The sequence below is a fragment of the Nomascus leucogenys genome, chromosome 16 (assembly GCF_006542625.1).
Source record: "Nomascus leucogenys isolate Asia chromosome 16, Asia_NLE_v1, whole genome shotgun sequence".
NCBI classification, from domain to species: domain Eukaryota; kingdom Metazoa; phylum Chordata; class Mammalia; order Primates; family Hylobatidae; genus Nomascus; species Nomascus leucogenys.
Window position 1 is genome coordinate 64,527,486 of NC_044396.1, and position 20,319 is coordinate 64,547,804.

Genomic DNA, 20,319 nt, shown 5'->3' on the forward strand with positions numbered 1-20,319 from the left:
GAACAAATTAACTGACTTTCTGAACATTAACGTATTTCTTTGGGCAATGAGAATGATAACCATATCTTATATGGCTTTTGTGAGAATTAAATGAGATTATGTATATAAAGCATTTTACTTGATTCTTGGCACCCATCAACAGTTCATTCATGAAAAGAATATTTTCCCATTTCAAATCTGAACGCTTGAAATCTATGTAAGCACATGTTTTAGAAAAGATCTCTAGCCAAGAGGTTAATTTTTCATTCACAATGTAGTAACCATCAATGTAACTTTATCTCAATAGGTTGGTTTTAAGGCTCAGATCAAATTTCTATTCATCTTAAAAAAATCTTATGAAGGCAGAGTTATTAAAGTTCTAGTATGAAATATATTGTTTCTGTAACTTTAATATGCCCTACAAATATAATAAATATAAAAATGTACTGCTATTTTCACAGATTATCTACATTAAAAATTCCCAGAAATGCATCTAAAATAGTGTGTTTCCACTTAACCAGATAAGGTTGAGTGTAAAGTGTAAGTTGCATTTGTAAACACTGAGCCTGAGACACCTTTCCATATTACTGTATGCAGATATTTAATTGCAATAACAATTTAAGTGGAAAACACTATGTATTACTAATCTAAAGTAAAAGCAAGAATTGTTTATTGCTAAACTACAATAGAAATAAATAAAATTAAGCCGCTGTCTGACAAATTGTTCCTACAAAAAAAAAAAAACAGTAGAGAGTAGAATATACAAATATGAAGAATATTTCATTGGTAAATATTTTCTAATTCGGAGCCATTTACATTCACCTATTATACGATTATTTTCTTATTTTATTCCCTTTTCTCAAAATATATATTTAAAGTACAAATTTAGAGATACTGACTTTTCGGTTTTTACCTCTCTTTCACATGAGCTTGGGTCATATAGTACAAAACAATTCGTTTGTGTTAGTAGGGAGAATAATTGTGTTCCATAAACAAAAAGTCAGCCAAGACAATTGTTTAACTGTATAATTGTTTACCTAAAACGGTATATTTTGTTGGCACTGATTTCAAAAGTCCTTCCTTCACACTTTTTAAAATTATTTGTATTATTTATTTTCAAGACATTTCAATGTTACATTTATTTATGTAAAAATAATAGTTCATTAGGTACCAGTTATCTACTCAATACCAAATACTGTACACACATGATTCTGTTAGATTTAATAACTTTTGTTTTGTTTTGTTTTGTTTTGTTTTGTTTTGTTTTGTTTTTGAGACGGAGTCTCGCTCTGTCGCCCAGGCTGGAGTGCAGTGGCGCAATCTCGGCTCACTGCAAGCTCCGCCTCCCGGGTTCACGCCATTCTCCTGCCTCAGCCTCTCCGAGTAGCTGGGACTACAGGCGCCCGCCACCACGCCCGGCTAATTTTTTTTGTATTTTTAGTAGAGATGGGGTTTCACCGTGGTCTCGATCTCCTGACCTCGTGATCCGCCCGCCTCGGCCTCCCAAAGTGCTGGGATTACAAGCGTGAGCCACCGTGCCCGGCCAGATTTAATAACTTATTTATGAGATGAGCATTGTTATTCCTATGTCAATTAGAAAACCCAGTATCGGGTCACTAGGTAAGGTGCCCAAAATTAGCAGTTAGTAAAGAGCCAGAATTTGAATTCCGACACATTTCAAGAGTACTGGTTTTCACTCATAGTTGATCATAGAAACATTGATACATTTCTGTTAATAGGACTTTTTAAGACTATACAGATAAAAAATCTATTAGATAATTTTCTCAAAGAGATAATGTGCATTAACAAGTTAAAACAGCATTTAAAAATTTTAAGTTTTTATTCATTTTATTCGTCAACTAAACTAAAATTTCTTTTACAGAACAACATATATTTAGCCACTTAGCAGTGCCATGAGAAGAAAAAAATTAACAAGACAAGAACACTGGTAATTACAAGGAATGCTATTTCATTGTCATATTACTGTTATAGAAAATCTTTAATTTAAAAGCCATCTGAAATATTTTGTCAAAGATGTCTGTGAATACATAATTCAGATATTTAAATAATTTTTTTAAAAAAACAGGAAAAATGTAGGGTTGTATTTTTTGTAATAGCAAGTAGTCATTTCCTTCCTCATCTGCAAAACTTCATATTTTAAAACTTCCACTTTTACACTATTTCCAGATGATAAGCTTTTGTGATGTAATTTTTTTTTAGCTGAGTAATTTAACACCACTTTTACTTTAAGAATAAATGATTTTACAGGTGGAGAGAAGTCTCAACAATTAATATTCAAAGTTAATTGTATTACCTTTTTCCCATGTATATTTAACCTTTGCTGCAGAAATATAGGAAGACTAGAAACACAAATATTTAAAATCATTAAAATTTTAAAATTAAAATTTTGAACAGTAAAGTTAACATGACTATTTACATCACCTTCCTATTTTGCATTGAAGAAATCTTTTGAAAAAACTTACTTGAAAACTGAATTGCAAATCCAGATTTGCTAATATAAAAATCCGTGTCAAACTGGATGGTTACTATATTGAGGGTGCTATGAATTCCTTCAGGAATAAGAGATCCACTGATTTCCTTTAAAAGCATCTCATTTTCTGGTGGACCATCCCAAACTCGGAGTATATCATGTGATGCTTCCGTATCAAAAGCAAGAAACTGCAAGCTGTGGGAGAACCATATTTCTCTGATTATTTTAAACAAGGATTCAATTTTAAATAAAAAATACAACAAATGTGCATTGTACCTTTTACTAGATATTTCTTTTTTGCTATGTGTTAAAAATGAATTACGTAAACAGCATATATTCTTAATATATTTTTCTTGAGACGTATAATTTGTTTCTTTAGAATATTATTAAATACACTATTACATCAACTTTGCAAATTGTGGAAACTTCAGGCATACATTCTTTCCCGTGTTCATGGATTTAACTGGGGCAACAGCAGGGGACATTTATAGATAATCTTCTACATGCTAGGCACTGTGCAAAATGTGTTACATATATTTTATTTGTTTAATTGTTATAATGACCCAATGAAATAGGAATAATTTTTATCTCAATTTTACAAATATGGCAAATGGAGTTTAGATAAATGAAATAATTGCCCAAAGAGTGGCATAGTCACAAATTGAACTCAAGTTTTCTGACCCTACAGTACATGCTTTTGCCACATTTCATGTTAAATCTATTCTGTTTTATGTTTAAGCTAGACAAAATTAGAATCGGGTGCTTTTTGTGCTTGGTGCAAAATTTAGAAATCTAATTATATTGACATGCTCAACTCTACATGCAATACATTTATGTTTGATACATGAATCGTTACAGCTTTAAATTTGAGTTGCAATTTAACATCAAATAATGTTTAATTTTTAGAAATTGCAGAAATTTGGTGAATTTATTACTTTCAAGTTTAATAATTCTAATATTTATATAAAACAATGCATGACTTAGACTAAAGAAAAATAAACTGGGGATGATATAGTGTAGCCTATTTTGAGTTTGCACATTGCCTTGCAAAAGTAACGTACCAACTCATACTGCATCCATCAGTGCATAGCAGTATACTACCTAGAAGCCTGTCTGAAATTCCATTGTATATTAATGGAATTTATATTACTACTTTATATAAGTAGTAATTCTTAAGTTTTAAAGTTATTGTTATTGAAAACACACCAAGTAGCTCATATGTCAAGGATGATTCTAGCCAAAGCAGCATAGTAAGGCTGGGACTGAGAGCCTGTGATAGCTTTGGAAGTCAGACTGGTGTTGATTTGAGATAATGACTCTGTACTTATCTAAGGGGTAGTAACAATGTGAAGAACTCTGCAGAAAAGGGAAATATAACATGATTACATGGGCAGAGAGCAAGTGTTTCACAAACGTGTTTAGGGACAAGGACAACAGGAAATGGTATTCAGTCCCCTTCTATTCTTATTTCTCCTAATTGTTAATGATGCACTAGGGTAACAATCTGCAAAACTCTGTATATCAGTCAAAATGGGCCAGGTGTAGTGGCTCACTGTAATCCCAGCATTTTGGGAGGCAGGAGAATTGCTTGAACCCAACATTTTGAGACCAGCCTGGTCAACATAGTGAGACCTCGTTTCTACGAAATATTTAAAAATTAGCCTAGTCCAGTAGCACATGCCTGTATTCCCACCTACTGGGGAGGCTGAGGTGGAAGATCATTTGAGCCCAAGAGGAGGAGGTTGCAGTGAGCCAAGATCATGCCCTGCCTTCCAGTCTGGATGACAGAGCAAGACTCTGCCTCAAGAAAAAAAAAAAAAAATGAAATAAATGGATATCAATTTTATATAGGAGTTGGTTAGGTACTTCAGATTCCCTAGTAATGTTGAGAAAATGAAATTCATTTACCTGACAATATTTCCAGGATCTACCTCAATCATCCACATGCAACGCAGATTATTGTCATATGGAAAAGGATAGCCAGGAGATAAGATTCTTCCTGATGATTCTCCTTTAAAACGACCTCCACATTCAGCTGATAAAAAATAATAAAAATGTAAGCCACAATTTAATGCCAATCTTTTCAAAACAATGTACAAATTTCTCATGAGTAGACCAAAGAATACTGATTTCCTTGCTTCTTTAAAGTATACATTTGTATAAACTTTTAAAGTATCAATTGAAGCAAGAATATATAATACAATCAAATAATAGAGTCTCAAGTTAGATCACAGAAAAGACAATAAAACAGAAACCTACTTAAAGAATTAAAACAAGACACACTCAAAACCTCTGAGTTAGGATTCCAAACATTGTAAGATGTGTTGTTAAATAACGATAATTTTAAAAGGGAAACAGATGGCAAGTTGCTCACTGCTAGTGAATTGCAGGCTGAATAATTCATCATCTTGCTACCCCAGCTTTGAGAAAAACTAATCTTTATTGCAGTCCCTCAGGCCTTCTAAATTTCATTGTCCTTTTATTTCCCCTTTAAATCATTTTAAACCCTTTCCCTTGTACTCTCCCAAAAGCCAAAATGGCATTTTTTATTAGATTCCTTACTTCAGTAAAATCTAGTTAGGTTTTGATTTAATGTGGTCTCTAATGTTTATAAAAATTATCAAACTAAGAATGTAAGTATTGTCATGCAATATAATTAAATTTTTATATTTTAGGGGATTCCTTCTCCATTTTAATACTATTTAATACTGTTGTGATAACTGGAGTGATTTTACATAAGTGAACAACCTAGAAAGAGTCTCTGTACTGTAAAAGAGAGAAACTAAGTATTTTAGTTAGCGTATTGCTCTACATCTTTAAACCCTAGAAACAAGGAAAACACTGTGGAATGCCTTACACATTTGAATCTTTTGTGATAGTTCTTGCCATCACGCACTTGTGCATGAGAACCCTCCCCTTATGGCTTTCCCAGCTGTATTTTTCAGAGTTTTTAACACAAGTGACTCCACTTTGATTCTCACAACTTTCCTATTATCTTAGATTAAATAACTGAATTAAACTTTTTATTTTTGATCATTATTATTATTATTAGACCAAAGAAGGTCAAAGCAGGAAAGTTTTAGCATTTGGAAGAGACCTGATAACACTAGAATCTAATGGCTCAAATTTGTAGGCTGCATATATGTTAACTCGTTTCAAAAATTTTAGATACTATATTGCACGAAACTGTGATGGATAGTTTTATGCGTCAACTTGGCTAGGCTATTAGCGACAGTTATTTAATTAACTATTTTACAGATATGGATAACATCTACACTCAGTTGACTTGTAGGCCTCATTCAATAAATTCGAAGACCTTAAGAGCACAACTAAGTTTCCCGGGGGAAAAAAAAGAAATTCCTTCTCAAAACTTCAGCAACTTCTGCCTCAGTTTCTAGGCTATTAACTTGCCCTTTGAACTTTGGACTTACCAGCCCCCACCATTGCATTATTCAGTTCCTTAAATTAAATAAAGCTCTATAGATAGATAGATGGATAGGGAAGACAGAGAGAGAGAGAGAAAAGAGAGAGACAGAGACAAAGAGAAAGAGAGATATCCTTTTGGTGCTGTTTCTCTGGAGAACCCTGACTGATATACCCATGGAGGGCTAAGGGAATATTATCTTTTATTGCAACATTAATTTAATCTAATTTATAATAACACGCTCGGGAGATTTTTAAATTAGAAAGATATTAGTATTTAAGATGTTATCACCATTTATGGTTTTTCATTTTTTTCTAACAAAAATCCTGTTTGACAATCTGTAAACATAATTGTATTAATTCATTTTTCATCATGTATTTATGATTTATCACTATTTGGGGCATACATTTAATTTGAGAACAGAGTTGATACTTATTCTTCTTGACTAATTTATAGTCATTTGTAGAATTTTGCACTATATTGCATCTTGAACTTAAACATAGCTGTTTCCCCCTATATTTCTTTGTTATAAAATATTACCTGGCATTTTGACGTCAAATGAGCCAGTGTCATATGCTGTAATACTGGAGTTCATATTCTATATAAAACTTATGTTTGCAGAATAAAATGAAATACAGTGTTTAAAGAAGAGACACAGGTTAAATCCTTCCAGCTACGGTGCCTCAAAAACTAATTTTTGTTTGATCAACGAATAAGCTTCAGAAACATAATTACCTACAAATAATCTAAATAATTAAGAAAAGTTTCCTTATTTGACTGAGGCTAAAACATAGCTGTAGTAGATATTTAAGGTTAATGAGCACAGGATATTATAACCATAGGCCAAGTGTTAAAGCTATTAATCATTGCGAGTATAGAACACCATCTAAAATAGAATTTCATCTTCTGTTATCATCAAATTATTCAGTATCACTCACCATGTGTCCAACTGTTTATAACTGCTAAATTTATTTGATCATCCATCGTTAGAATTTTAATAAAAAAGATTACCCTACCCATGAAATCTTGTGCAATATCAAGTCAATGTGTTTTGATTTTGAGTACTCGTAAACATAAAATGCATTGATTTGCTGAAAACATAATTAAAACCTTCTGATCTCAGACTAAATATCCTTCCGTTTGTATAAAACCTTTCCAAAAAGTAGAGAATATCTTCAGCTTGTTTCAACACACATAAAAATATATATGCTTTTAATGTATTTGTTTGTGGTTTTAATTTTAAAAACAGCATGGCAAGTCAATTTTTATACATTTATGGTATTGTGCTATTAAACTCTTAAAGCTTTTCTGAACATATTTCATAATCACATCAGAGAGAATTAATCAGTGGTACATTTTTCTCATAACCAATGCCAATGGGCTGATTATTGATCATATTCTAGCTTTTGGCAATTTAATTTGATTATTAATTTAGGTATTACCCTCACAATCTCTCCAAAATTCAGATGCTGTCTGAAAAGTAAGAACTGTGATTGCATTTTAGTTAGATAAAAACATGTTTGTTTTCTGCATGAATCAATGTTTTAATAAACCAACAGAGGTCTCAGCATCAAAACCACCACGCAATTAGTTGCAAGGCCTATAATAACTAGAATTTCATATTTTCTATTTGTATTCTAGCAAGTTTTATGGCAATTCCTACATTGACCGTATCAAAAACCAATAGAAATATTCTACTTTTGTCAAAAGGTTCGGGTCTTAAAAGGTAAGTCAGATTGCACATTAAATATGTGCAGTTTTTTGTATATCAATTATACCTCAATACACCTTCTAAAAATAAAAGGTTTGAGTCAATTTTATCCATATAGGCCTGACACAGAATGGATTTCTGCCTCTATAAATGCCATCAAAAAAAGAAAGGCTGAAGAATCACTGCATATATGTTCCCTGCTGGAGAGTTAGTGTTTTGCTACAAAGTTGTTTTCCTTTGTTGTCCTAGTATTCCAATCTCACACCTATTTGGTCTGTGGAGCAGAAAACAAAAAGAGAAAAAGAGAGCTCTCAATCCACACCTGTCAATATTTGTCTATCTACCTTCCCACCCCCACCAACCCATCTATGCATTAACTAATCTACAAGATGGTAGGAATAAAATGGTACCCCAGCTATGCAAAGAAGACAGAAAATGATTGTTCTCTAGCTTCACGAAGGCAATATATCTTATGGCACTCTCACATTCCTTTTCCTATTGAAATTGAGCATTATGCTGTAACATGCACGAGAAAAGAGAATATGTTACTGTTTTCTCTAATCCACCTTGATTCCACAATAGGTAATAATTTTGTAAATTAAAAAAATCTGGCCAGTGCAATTCAATAAATGTGTATAATTAAAAGTCTTAACATTTTAGTAACGAGTTCCATTTTATGTCGAGGTAGCAGAAATAAAATGACTTCAAAGAGACCATATTGTCTCCCACAAACTATAAGATTATGGGGCAAATAACGAATAAAGTTATGAAAAGGACCTTCTCATTTTCCATTAATTTTCTTTTATCAAATTCAAGCTATGAGTTCATTAATTTCTTGATATAAAGTGTTAGTTTTATGAGGACAGAAAGAATTTCTTAAAAATGCAAAGAATTTGATAAAGTTTTCACAGAAATATTCAATGAAAATCTATGACAGTATCCTACCAATACAGGAAGGCAGAGGATAGTCCCATGCCCTTCTCTCCCCTGTCATGCACTTGAGAAGGCTACTTCCGTGGAGAGTGTAGCCTGGATTGCATCCATAAATGATGGTGCTACCAGCAAAGTGGCCTTGGTCACTGATCTTGTATCCAAATTGTGGAATGCCAGGATCTTCACAGTGTGAGAGTTCAAAACCTGGGAGAAAAATATAAATTGATTAAAGACAAAACTTAGGAGGAGGATTTAAATCTATACAAATCATTCCTTTCCTTTATTATTTTTGATGATTACATACTTATTCCTAGTCATATTACTCTTACCATATTTAATTTCCGTATCATACAACAACCATACAGACCTTTTTTTTCTTGAAAATTAAAATGCGTTGTGTTTTTGAAGTTTATCAATGATACCCTATGGTCTATATAATTACCATGGCTTGTGGTATTAAGCTTCCTGTCTGCTTCAAGTGATTTAGAGTTAATAGTAGATTCTGAGTGATACCGTGATATAACAGGAAGTATATATTTGTTCTTTGTCCCTGATTCCTGGCACAGAGCTCCTAAAAGTCTTGGAATTTCTTGAGTGATAAGGGTGAGAGTACAGTTTTTGTTATTTATAATAAGCCATCCATACCTAAGTTTCTATAATGAAGTTCTTCCTGGAGGATGGGGGCTGATTGCCAGAGAAACCAACCATATGATCAGAAGGTTGGGTTGGAACTTTCATTGCCGTCCCCATGGCTGGGTCATATACATACATCTCCATGGAGGGGAGAAGGACTGAAGGTTGAGTCAATTACTGAGGAGCAATGATTTAATCAATTATGCCTAGGCTGGGCGCAGTGGCTCACGCTTGTAATCCCAGCACTTTGGGAGGCCGAGGTGGGCGGATCACGAGGTCAGGAGATCGAGACCACGGTGAAACCCCGGCTCTACTAAAAAAAATGCAAAAGAAAATTAGCCGGGCGTGGTGGCGGGCACCTGTAGTCCCAGCTACTTGGGAGGCTGAGGCAGGAGAATGGCGTGAACCCGGGAGGCAGAGCTTGCAGTGAGCCGAGATCGCGCCACTGCACTCCAGCCCGGGCGACGGAGCGAGACTCCGTCTCAAAAAAAAAAAAAAAACTATGCCTATGTAATAAAATCTCCATAATAATCTTAGACAGAGGGGTTCTGAGAGTTTTCAGATTCATGAACACCTCCACATGCTAGAAGGGTGATATACTCCAAATCCCCACTCCATGGGGCAGAAGATCCTGAACTTGGGACCTTTCTGGACCTCAGCTATGTACCTCTTCCTTTGGTAGCTCTTCATTTGTATCCTTTATAATAAACCAATAAAGGTAAGTAAATGTTTCCCTGAGTTTTGTGAGCATTCTAGCAAATTATCAAACTCAAGGAGGAAGTTATGGGAAACCCCAGTTTATAGCTCGTCAGTCAGAAATACAAGAGGCCTAGATTTTCAATTGGCATCTGAAGTGTGGGCATTCTTGTGGGATTGAGCCCCTAAACTGTGGGGTCTATATTAACTGCAAGTAGTGTTAGAATGGAACTGAATTACCAGACATCAAGTCGGTTTCAAGTGCTGGCGCTCAGAACAATATACTCCAAAGTATGGCACTTTGGCATGCTGAGTGCTTTGAATGAAAAGCGATTAGAAGGCCTCAGAAGCAAGGTCTCTCTTTCTTCTGCCCTTCTGCCCCTTGCCCCTTTTCTCTCTCCCAAAGCTAGTCATACAAGCCAGAATTATTCTTCCCTAAGGTGCATCATAAAAACTAGAAAACCTCTCCCCCAAAGCGAGCCACAGAACCTAGAAAGGTCATTTTCTTCCTGCTCCCTTGAAAACCATCATTCCATAGGGGTCCTGCCCCACACCCTGGAAAGGAAAGCTCCATAGAGAGGTCAAGAAGAATTTGAACAAACAGGTTTGCTGGGTTTTCCCTTCTCAATCTATTACTGATAGATTATATCTTTTATGTCCAATGACATTTCTACGTAGCTGTCCATTCATCACTGAACCGCAGCATAAAAACAGACAGTTTTTACTGGTTCTTTGGGTCTTTATTTCTGAAGGCTCTAATGTCATATAAAACCATGATTCAATAAATTTATTATGCTTTTCTCTTGTTAACTTATCTTTTATTATAGGAATATCAGCATGACCAACGTATGATGGTGACGAAAGGTATCACATCTTTCTATCCCCACACCAGAGTTGGATAATTGGTTAGTGTGAGGAAGAAACATACATATATGGTGTCAGAAGGGTTGTGAGCAGAGAACTGGGTTTTGCATTACGGATCAACATAACTATTAAGATCATATCACCAAAATTTTAAAATTAAGACAAAATATGTGAAATAATAACTAGCCAAGTGACAAATATGTCAATTGCAAATATAACTAGACTGCTTTAGTTGTATAACCTTAGAAGAAAGTGAATACTCTCATATTTAAAATATACTTTATCAAGCTAATATACTAATCAGCTTGATGAACTCTAAATTTTTATATTCTACTTTCTCCAGAAAAAGCATAGTTCTTAGAAATTCTCACAGGAAAAAAAAATAGAGGCTTCCCACATGTTGTCATTCTGAGATGTAGAGATAATATTTTTGTGTTTCTACAGGGTTGGGGCTTTCTGAATGAATTTGCTAAAAACTGAGATCCTGGGCTAAGAGCAACACTTGAGAAGTTAATTTACAACTGTATGATTAGTGAGAAAACTCCAGAGAAATTTACGTAACTGTGAGGAAGGCTTATGTTTACATTTCAATGAAGAATGACGCCCAGAAATTTACAGAAATCTCTAGGTTATAAAAGTTGGATATATGGGAGATTAATATGTCCCTTAGATAGATATATTTACATTACAAAAGGTTAGAGTAAGAACGCATGATCCTTTCCATCCAATCTCCAAGGAGCATAGGTTTTTCTCCCACCTTCTAGGAGAGGAGAAGGAGAAAGCAGCAGAATAAGCTCATTTGTTTTTCTTCCTTTGTCTATGAAGCCCCTGGCCCCTTCTGTAGATTTTTTCATTAGGTATTCATCGTGTTGCCCCAGGAGTAAGGACTGGGTGAAAGGAGAGCTGACACAGACATCATCATCATCATTATATTACTTAATAAGAATCTATCTTCATCCTGAATACCTCATTTTCATATTCAAAGTAAAGTTAATAAAGGTGAATGCTAAAAACCCCAGCAGTCTTAACACAACACAATCAAGATTCTGAAGGAACTGGAAAAGGACACTTCAAAAGATAAACCAAACCTGATATAAACAGATCAAAATCTAAGCTGCCCTAGCTATATAGTTTCTTCTGTTTTTAATATTTTGCAAAATATAAAAATGTAGGGTAAATGATGTAATAAATACACCAAGGACAATTAGGTGAAAACTTATGTCAGTTACAGCTTCTGAGGATAGAAAAACTTTAAGAATATTCTAGATAGTTTTATGAATGAGGAAAATCAGTTAAGACAAAAATGCTGGAGAAAAAACTTTTATTTGTGTCCTAAATTATATGGTGATCAAAAAGAGATCTACATCACTTTTATAGGCATAGAATCTTGACCAAATTAATCTAGATTTGAATTAGAAAGCAAAAAAGTGTACATTAGCTCACTTGTGTCAAATCACTAATTTGCATCAGTGACTTTTTAGATTGTCACAACATACATAAAATCACAAGAACTTGTATAGTTCTAAGTACTAAGTTTATCCTATTATTTCTGTGAGTTGAGATAAACATTATCTCTCAGAGAACATTAGGAGTCTTTCCTAGTCTCTACTAAGGGGTCTTAATCACTTCCTCCTCTGTTAAATCATAGAATTATTTGTACATTTGAATTAATTTGCAATGATTGTTTCTTTTCCTTGCTTTTGTATAGCTGAAATTCTTTCCTTTTTTCCTCTCCCTCTTTCTCACAGTACCTATCTAGCACAAATCCTGGCACAGGCTAGATGCTCAGTAATGCTCAATAATGTTCATGATTGAATGTGGATTCTTAGACACAATTATTTCTAGGAGACAACTGAAAAATAAAGTAATGCTGATAAGAAACTGAAATTTGAGAGACCATTTTAAAAAATAGTTTCAAGAATTTCCTGAATGTCTCAATTTATGATAACCCCATCTGGGTGAACATGCAAACAGCTTCAGAGACATAGCCATAAAGAGGTTGGCAGTCATTAACTCAAATCATGACACATATAATGAAATGTAATGAAAAAATAGTCAACCAGGTCAGTCTCTCAAACACAGAAGAAACAGCAGAAATAGTAACTTTAAAATTTCAGAACATATTACTTTGCATGGATCTGCATACTGAATACTATATTTAAAATGTCTTTGCTCAAAAATTACAAGTTTGCATTTCTTCTAGCAGATATAATATTCAGTTTATCATTCGAGATGCAATGTATTTTGAGTTTTACCATATATCATTTCTCAAAATAAAAATGGAAATCAAGCTCTGTTTTCAAGGTTTATTGCCAAATTCATCCTTCCTTAATTTGAATTTTCTGTAAATGTGGTTGGGAATTGCTGGTGATGAGGTAAAATGGATATATTCTTTGTAAATTAAGATAATTTGTAATATTTTGCATTGTAGCTGAAAATGCACATGGACAATAGTATATAAGCTAGAAAGCACAACATAATTTTGTCCAAATTGGTGGAATTATTGTTGCTTATTCATAAATATGCAGAAATGTCCTTATGGAAACGTTCAGCTGCTAGTCTTTTCATTGAAAAGCTCAAATACTTGAAACTGACAATTAAATAAAGATGTGTATGAAAAACCGCATATGCTATAAATATTCAACACTGCTTGTGAAATTTTATATGCTGATGAAATGAAAATTTCTAGAACAAAAATGAACTGATAATCCCCATTACCTAGATCTTTTTGATTTTCTGAATACCTTAAACTGAGATTTCATTCCTTTCCTGCCACCATGTAGCCTATTTCTCCAAAGATATCTAATTTATTTGTAAGTTATTATTTGAAATCTACAAAAAAAAAGGATAACAACAAATTCATCCACTAGCTCTATCAGATTCTAGTTTTGTATCATAGTTGTGTAAGACTCATATCAATGTTAATTCAGATTAACATTCAGATTATCATTCATATTAATTCATCTTCACATTAATGTTATTATTACAAAACAAGTTAAAGATTCTTTTGTATTCTTCCCCAGTCTCTTTCTGTTTTTTCCCGGAGAGCTAGTAAATATTCTAATTCAGTTTATTATTCTTGCACATATATTTTTATTACAGATCTATACATTGATGAGCAATATATAATGTTTTGCAAGTGTTCATACATTTTATAAATTATATAATGGTTTTAAAAATTCTGTGGCTTCATTTATTGCCCGGTATTGCGTTTTATCTTTATAATTATATACCCATGCATGCGCATGCGTGCACACTCACACACACACACACACACACACACACACATTGTATTCATTTTAACTACTCTGTGGTATTCCATTGGTTAACATATTCCCAAACTAACTGTTTTTGCAGCATTTATATTGTTTCCAATTTTTTACTGCTATGAAAATGCTATCTTTCTATGTCTCCTTTGCACATGTACACGTGTTTTTATAGGGCATGCACTATTTAAAGATGTAAAGTTCATTTTGTCCTCAAGATTCAACCAAAATCTCCTAATCCATTACTTAACTTCTGTCTTGGCTTACTAAAAGATAAATAGTAAAATTTTGACCTCAACATAATTTCTCTCAATTTGTTTATGAATAACTATGTGTTCACATAGGGTAATGTCATACCTTACTAGCAAAACACTACCAGTAATACACATAATTTACATCATTTAAAAATAAAAGTGACATGTGAAAATTCATTTTTAAATGTAATAAAATATATTTTATGTAACTTAAAAAGACTTACTTCAATTTTTAAGTCAGTTAAAATATAAATATATACTTTATAAGTTAAATTCCAGAGTATTTAATGGTCAATGAAGATATGTTAGTTTTATGTGCCAATAGTAAAAATTTCCAAATTGCTAAATAAAAAAAGAAATAGATTGTTAAAAATGAAATTGGGAAAGTATGTTAGCTAAATACGTTAGAGAAATATGCTTGCCAAAACCGTATATATTAATAAAAGTTGATATAATGCAAGGAGACAAATGAATATTATATTATTATGCAATAATTTTAATCTCTATAGAATTGTTGGTGAGCTTAATTCATAACATTAGGCAGAATAATTTTGGGGAACTATATTTAATATTTGGTGATTAAATTCCATTTTGGCCATGAGTCTTGCAAGAAAACATCCTATTTTAAAATTCTTTATATTTAAATGAAGGCCTCTTCATTTATATCAACTTTTATATCAACTTCATTATATCAACTTTTATTAACATATATGGCAAGCATAATTCTCTAACATATTTAGCTAACATACTTTCCCAATTTCCTTTTTAACAATCTATTTCTTTTTTTATTTAGCAATTTGGAAGTTTTTACTATTGGCACATAAAACTAACATATCTTCATTGACCATTAAATACTCTGGAATTTAACTATAAAGTAGAATGTCAACTTTGCCACCTCAAAATTCATGAACAAGAAATACTTCAAGATAACAAACAACAGCTACGATAATCCTCTGCGATTGAGATATAATAAAGAATATAAAGGGAATAAAGAAAAAAAGAAAATGATGAAGAAGAGTTATACTTTTTTATCATTAATAGAACTAATAAAAACAAATTTGATATACCACGTATTTCCCACTAATCAAACTATAAAAAATCAAACTTTAAAGCTACAACTTTAGAAGAATGCTTCAAGAAGACAATCCCTTCCAGTTTTTAGTTTATAGAAATTAAGAATTTAAGCAAAAACAGCTTGTGGAAATTATTACTATGCATTTCCAATTGCTTTCAGGAGTTAAGATAAAAGGATTTTTTTTTAATGGCGGATGCTTTCAGTCCTACATATAAAGTTCTTACTAGAAAATATGTTACTGACAGACTTTCCTAAATTATAATCTGTTAGACATAATCTAGTAAGTAATATTAAACATGCTAAGTTTGTATCTTGTACATCATATATTTATTTGTACCACATTCTAGGTTGGTGATGTCCATCTTTGACTGAATATTAACTTGGTTAAAACCAATCAGCATTGGGCATTTGGCCTAAATGTATAGTTGGTGTGATCTAAATATATCCAGAAATTGAATTTTATTAGATATTGCCAAATTAATCTTCTAGGTGACTACCAATTTACATTCCCCAAAGTTTATAAGTTTCAATGTCTGCAAATTGTCATCAGTACTTGGTGGTGTACAGCTTTATAATTTTTATTTACTGTGTGAGGGTGTCATAGCATCTTATTTGGGTTTCCATTTTCATTTCTTTTTTCTTTTCATGTCCAAAGGGTAACGTGCAGAGGTTGTAACAAGGTTTGAGGAAGGCACATCTCACACGAGTATGAAAACCTAATCATCACACTTATAAACTAAAAAAGAATTTTTCATTTCTTAATACCTGTCAAGTTAAGCATTTTTTTGTTCTGCTGAACTTCCCTCTACTGTGAAATTGGTTTTGGCCCATGTTTTTCTTTTAAGTTATTTTTTTTTTTCTTATTGACTTGTAGGATTTTTTTTTTCTAGAGAGTGCATGTTTTCCATTATATAAATACCTCCTTTTAAAACGTTTCACTTCTGTTTACAGTGTCCCTTTCCATAGGGAGGTTTTTTTGGCCCTTTCCTTTCCTTCCTCCTTTCCTTCTTCCTTTCCTTCTTCCTTCCCTTCCTTCTTCCCTTCCTTCTCCCCTCCCCTCCCCTCCCCTCTCCTTTCCATTCCTTTCTTTTTTTCCGGGACTTGGTCAGGAAAACAGAAGCCTCTTATGTACTGTGTGTAGCTAAGATTCAAAACAAGAAATTTGAGGCCTTGATGATTTTGGAAATGCAAAGGGTGTGAAAGTCAGAAGACCACTGCTGGCTTTCAGGAAATTCAGCAGTTCAGGAAAGCTGCTGCCACATACGACCACCTGCCAGCACCACACTCCTGCCTGTAGCTGCTGGTGGAAAATAATGGCTTCTCCATCAATCTCACCTTTCAGCTCTCACAGGTCTGCCTTTAATTGGCAGAATCTAAGCAGAGATATTTGTTGGCAAGAGAATCTGAAAAATGTACTTGCCAGATTTCTGGTTTCTACACTTCCAGGAGTGCTTAGAAGGTCAGAAATGCTACTGATTATTGATGAAGTTTTGCTTGTGTATCTTATTTCAGAAATCTTCTTCTACCTTAAAGACACAGCTTTTCTAAGCCACACTTTTATTTTCTAAACATTTTAAAGTTTTGATATTTACATTTAGGTCTTCAACTTGCCAGAAATTAATTGTATGAACGTGTAAATTAGTAGGTCCTTAGATATGTAAGTTTAAATTTACTAAACTTCTGTGATGTGAAGGCTATGAAAATAATGATACTTTTATTATTCTAGTATGAAGAAATTTAATATTGCCTATGTAAATGACAGTTAATTAAGAAATTTTTCTTTAGTATTTCACTTAGAATACTTTGGACTATATCATGCAGCATTGATCAATACCTCCCTTATCACCCAGTTTATTTTGATATTTTAAAAATGTGAGAAATGTCAAATATATCTGCTAACTGGTTTATAGGACATAGAACCACATGGAGTGGCTTTGTTGCTGCCTTGTAATTTACTTATTTTCTACTTGCATTTGCATTAAATGAGTTATATAGTAAAAATAAAGGTAGAGTTAATAAGTCATCTGATAATTTTTTATGATTTACATTGCCAACAACAAACCGGTAACTAAATTAAAGACTAACTTATTGTATATTCACAAGGCTAGTATGCAAGAAAAAGCATCACAAATTAGCTAATGCCCATCTTTAATTTGAATATAAAATTTGAAATGGCCATGCTCCATGTAGATTATTAAATGACTTCAAGCAACAAAACTGGAAGGCTGAGAACATCCAAATATATTTACAGTTTTCTCTTGGGATAATGAACATTTCTCTAGTGGGATTTTTTGTAAATTAAATGTGCAGAGGAGATAACAAGAAAACATCTGAGCCCAGAGTACTGACTAATGGCTGGGCAACATGCATATTTAGCAGGTCAGCTTTTGATAAGACAATAGTATAATCCATCAATAGGGTGCAATTTGGCTCTGTAATAGATGGCTGTTAAAAATACTCAATTCCTTTTTACAAAATAAAAGTAGGATAACTACAAGTAAATAGGGCTAAAAGAATCTATAATTAAATAATCTTCAACAAATAGAGTTTAGAGACTTCAAGAACAATGTGTATGATAGCAGGAATAAGTCTTTCCCCGATAGTAAATGTAACAAAAATAAAAAAAATTCAGATTCTTAAGAATAGAATGACAAAAGTTTCTTTGGGAAGAACTGCACTAACATCATTTCTCTTTTTTTTTTTTTTTACATTTACATGGACAGTTTTAAAAATACATCAAATCTATAAAACTTGAAATATATATACATGTATAAAACTTGAAATCTATAAGACTTGAAAAACTCAAATCTTGAGTTCAGAGCTAGTATAGCATAGTGGTTAGAGACATGGATTCTAGAGGCAAAGACTCTCAGTTCAATTTCCATGTCTGTACCTGTTAGCTATGTGACCTTGGGTGAGTAAGGTAACTTTGCTATGCTTTTTATTTCCTCATTTTCTCCCTGGGAATAATAATACCATCTCCCTCTTTGGGTTATACCTTGCATCTGGTAGGTGGTAGATAAATGTTAGCTGTTATTATTTGTAATTCTTATATTGAACATTATGATAATGACCAAAGTCTCTATGTGCCTTTTAAATAAAATCCAAGCCCGTACTATACTCCACCTCGCCCCTAATGATATAGGAGGTAAGAAATTATTCAGGCAGGTAGTGAGGGTATGGGAGTTCTTGGTAAGTTTTTCCTTTTAATGAAAAGCGGCCACCAAATCATTTTCTTTTCTAACAAAGAGCAGCTTATAAAATCAAGATGGAAACATAGACAAGCAAGCTGGACACTTACATGGGTGAATGCTGGCAGTTGTGCCAATAGAAAAAGGCTATTTGGGACTAGGCATGTTCAAAATGGTGGCTCCATCTTCTCTTCTCTTTGCCAGCAATGCACACAGTAAGGAGAAGGCAACATGGTGCAGGCCAGGCCAAGACCCCATTTGCAAAATAAGATTAGGGTGGGGCAGCCAGCTTCTGGTGTGTTATGTAAATGTCATACCTGGTTCAACTAATCTTTGGGACCTATGAAAATCAGACACCACCCTTATAAGCCTGTCTATAAAATCTGGTGTACTCTGCTGTGGGCTGGAAGTCTCATTTGGGAACCCCTCTCTCTCACAAGAAAGAGAGCTGTTCTCTTTGCTCTTTCTTTTGGCTATTAAACCTCTGCTCCTAAACCCACTTCTTGTGTCTTTGACCTCGATTCTCTTGGCATGAGATGATGAACCCCGGTTATTTGCTACTGCCAGTTTCCAACTTTATCTCTCATTTTGTCTCATTCTCCTTGCTCATTTAGCTACAGGCATAGAACTCAAGCTCAGACTTCTTTTAGGCCTTTGCACTTGCTACTCCCTCTGCCTAGAACCCTTTGCCTGTATGTGGTTATTCTTTCTTATCACTGAGGTATCAACTCAGATAACATCTCCTCTAAGATGGAGTCTGAACAAATTAGCTAAAGTGGTCTCATCTGTACTATCTATCCCATTGCCCTGTTTTAAATTACTTCTAAATGTAGTTCTCTTACCTTTTGTTCGTAACTTTCTTTTATGTCTTGCCCCACTAAAAAGTTAGTTTCTTATGGGAAGGAACTTTCTCTTATTAATTGTTCTCTATATTCTCAATATATAACACTCCACTGGGAAAAGACAAAATTTAAGCCTATGACCAGACTAATAATTTCAATAATAAATAAATTAGTAAATTTCAAGAGAAGAGTAAAAGAGAAGATATGCCAGGTGACCAAGTAGAAATGATATCTCTATAACTTAGCCTTTAGAGAGAGAGTAAAATACGCCAGATTTAGAAATCATTCTTGAAATGTGTGTTGAGAGGTTGAAGGAATCTGGGCAGAATATCCTGTTGGGTTTTGCTGAATTCTGTTATAGGATTATGGAGAACAGAGTGATGTTTTAGGAAGGATACTGTATTGTGATCTCAATTTCTGATCTGTTTTCCAACTCTAGAAGGAAGTAGTAATTTTCTCTCACCCTACTCCCTGTACTCTCTCAGAAGAACAGGTATGCCTTTATTGGTTCCTCCTCACAGGGAAATTAACAAGTAACTTGTGTCGCGTAAAGTACCTGACATTATGTCTCATTTGGATATTTATTTGGGATGAGTTTCAGATTTCTCAAAGGCAAGAATAAATGACAGTAATTGTTTTGAGAAGAATGAGGAGGATTAGTCTGACTCAATAAGGGAGTTGGATTCTGGGAGGTTTGAGGGATGGAAGAGCAGTGAAATCCCCTAGAGGTCCTAAATATCTAAGTGTATCTCACACATGTTTTATATTCAACAGTATAGCTGTCCACACTTTAATTGTCAGATCAAACTAGAGTTGAATGAGAAATTTATTTGGGAGCAGACTATTTCCCCAAAAAGACTAAATGAGATTTTTCTTGACAACTCTAAAGATGAAGACTGAACAGATCTAATTTGCTTTAGAAAAAGGAATGGGGCTGGCATGGTGGTTCACACCTGTAAT

General features: G+C 33.5%; 1 protein-coding gene and 1 non-coding gene across 3 annotated transcripts in view; both read right to left on the reverse strand.

The window, feature by feature from the left end:
* CSMD3 (CUB and Sushi multiple domains 3) overlaps nucleotides 1-20,319 on the reverse strand; it is a 1,213,340-nt gene that overhangs the window by 333,586 nt on the left and 859,435 nt on the right. For both annotated transcript variants that reach the window (XM_030795533.1, XM_003256134.3), the window contains 3 exons: nucleotides 8,551-8,742; nucleotides 4,379-4,505; nucleotides 2,463-2,665 (listed from right to left, as the gene is read on the reverse strand). In XM_030795533.1, the coding sequence (XP_030651393.1) occupies nucleotides 2,463-2,665; nucleotides 4,379-4,505; nucleotides 8,551-8,742 (522 nt within the window). The remainder of the gene's footprint in view (nucleotides 1-2,462; nucleotides 2,666-4,378; nucleotides 4,506-8,550; nucleotides 8,743-20,319) is intronic.
* LOC115830746 lies at nucleotides 15,973-16,074 on the reverse strand. The gene has a single exon (XR_004026298.1). It is a non-coding gene; the product is annotated as a small nucleolar RNA U13 (small nucleolar RNA).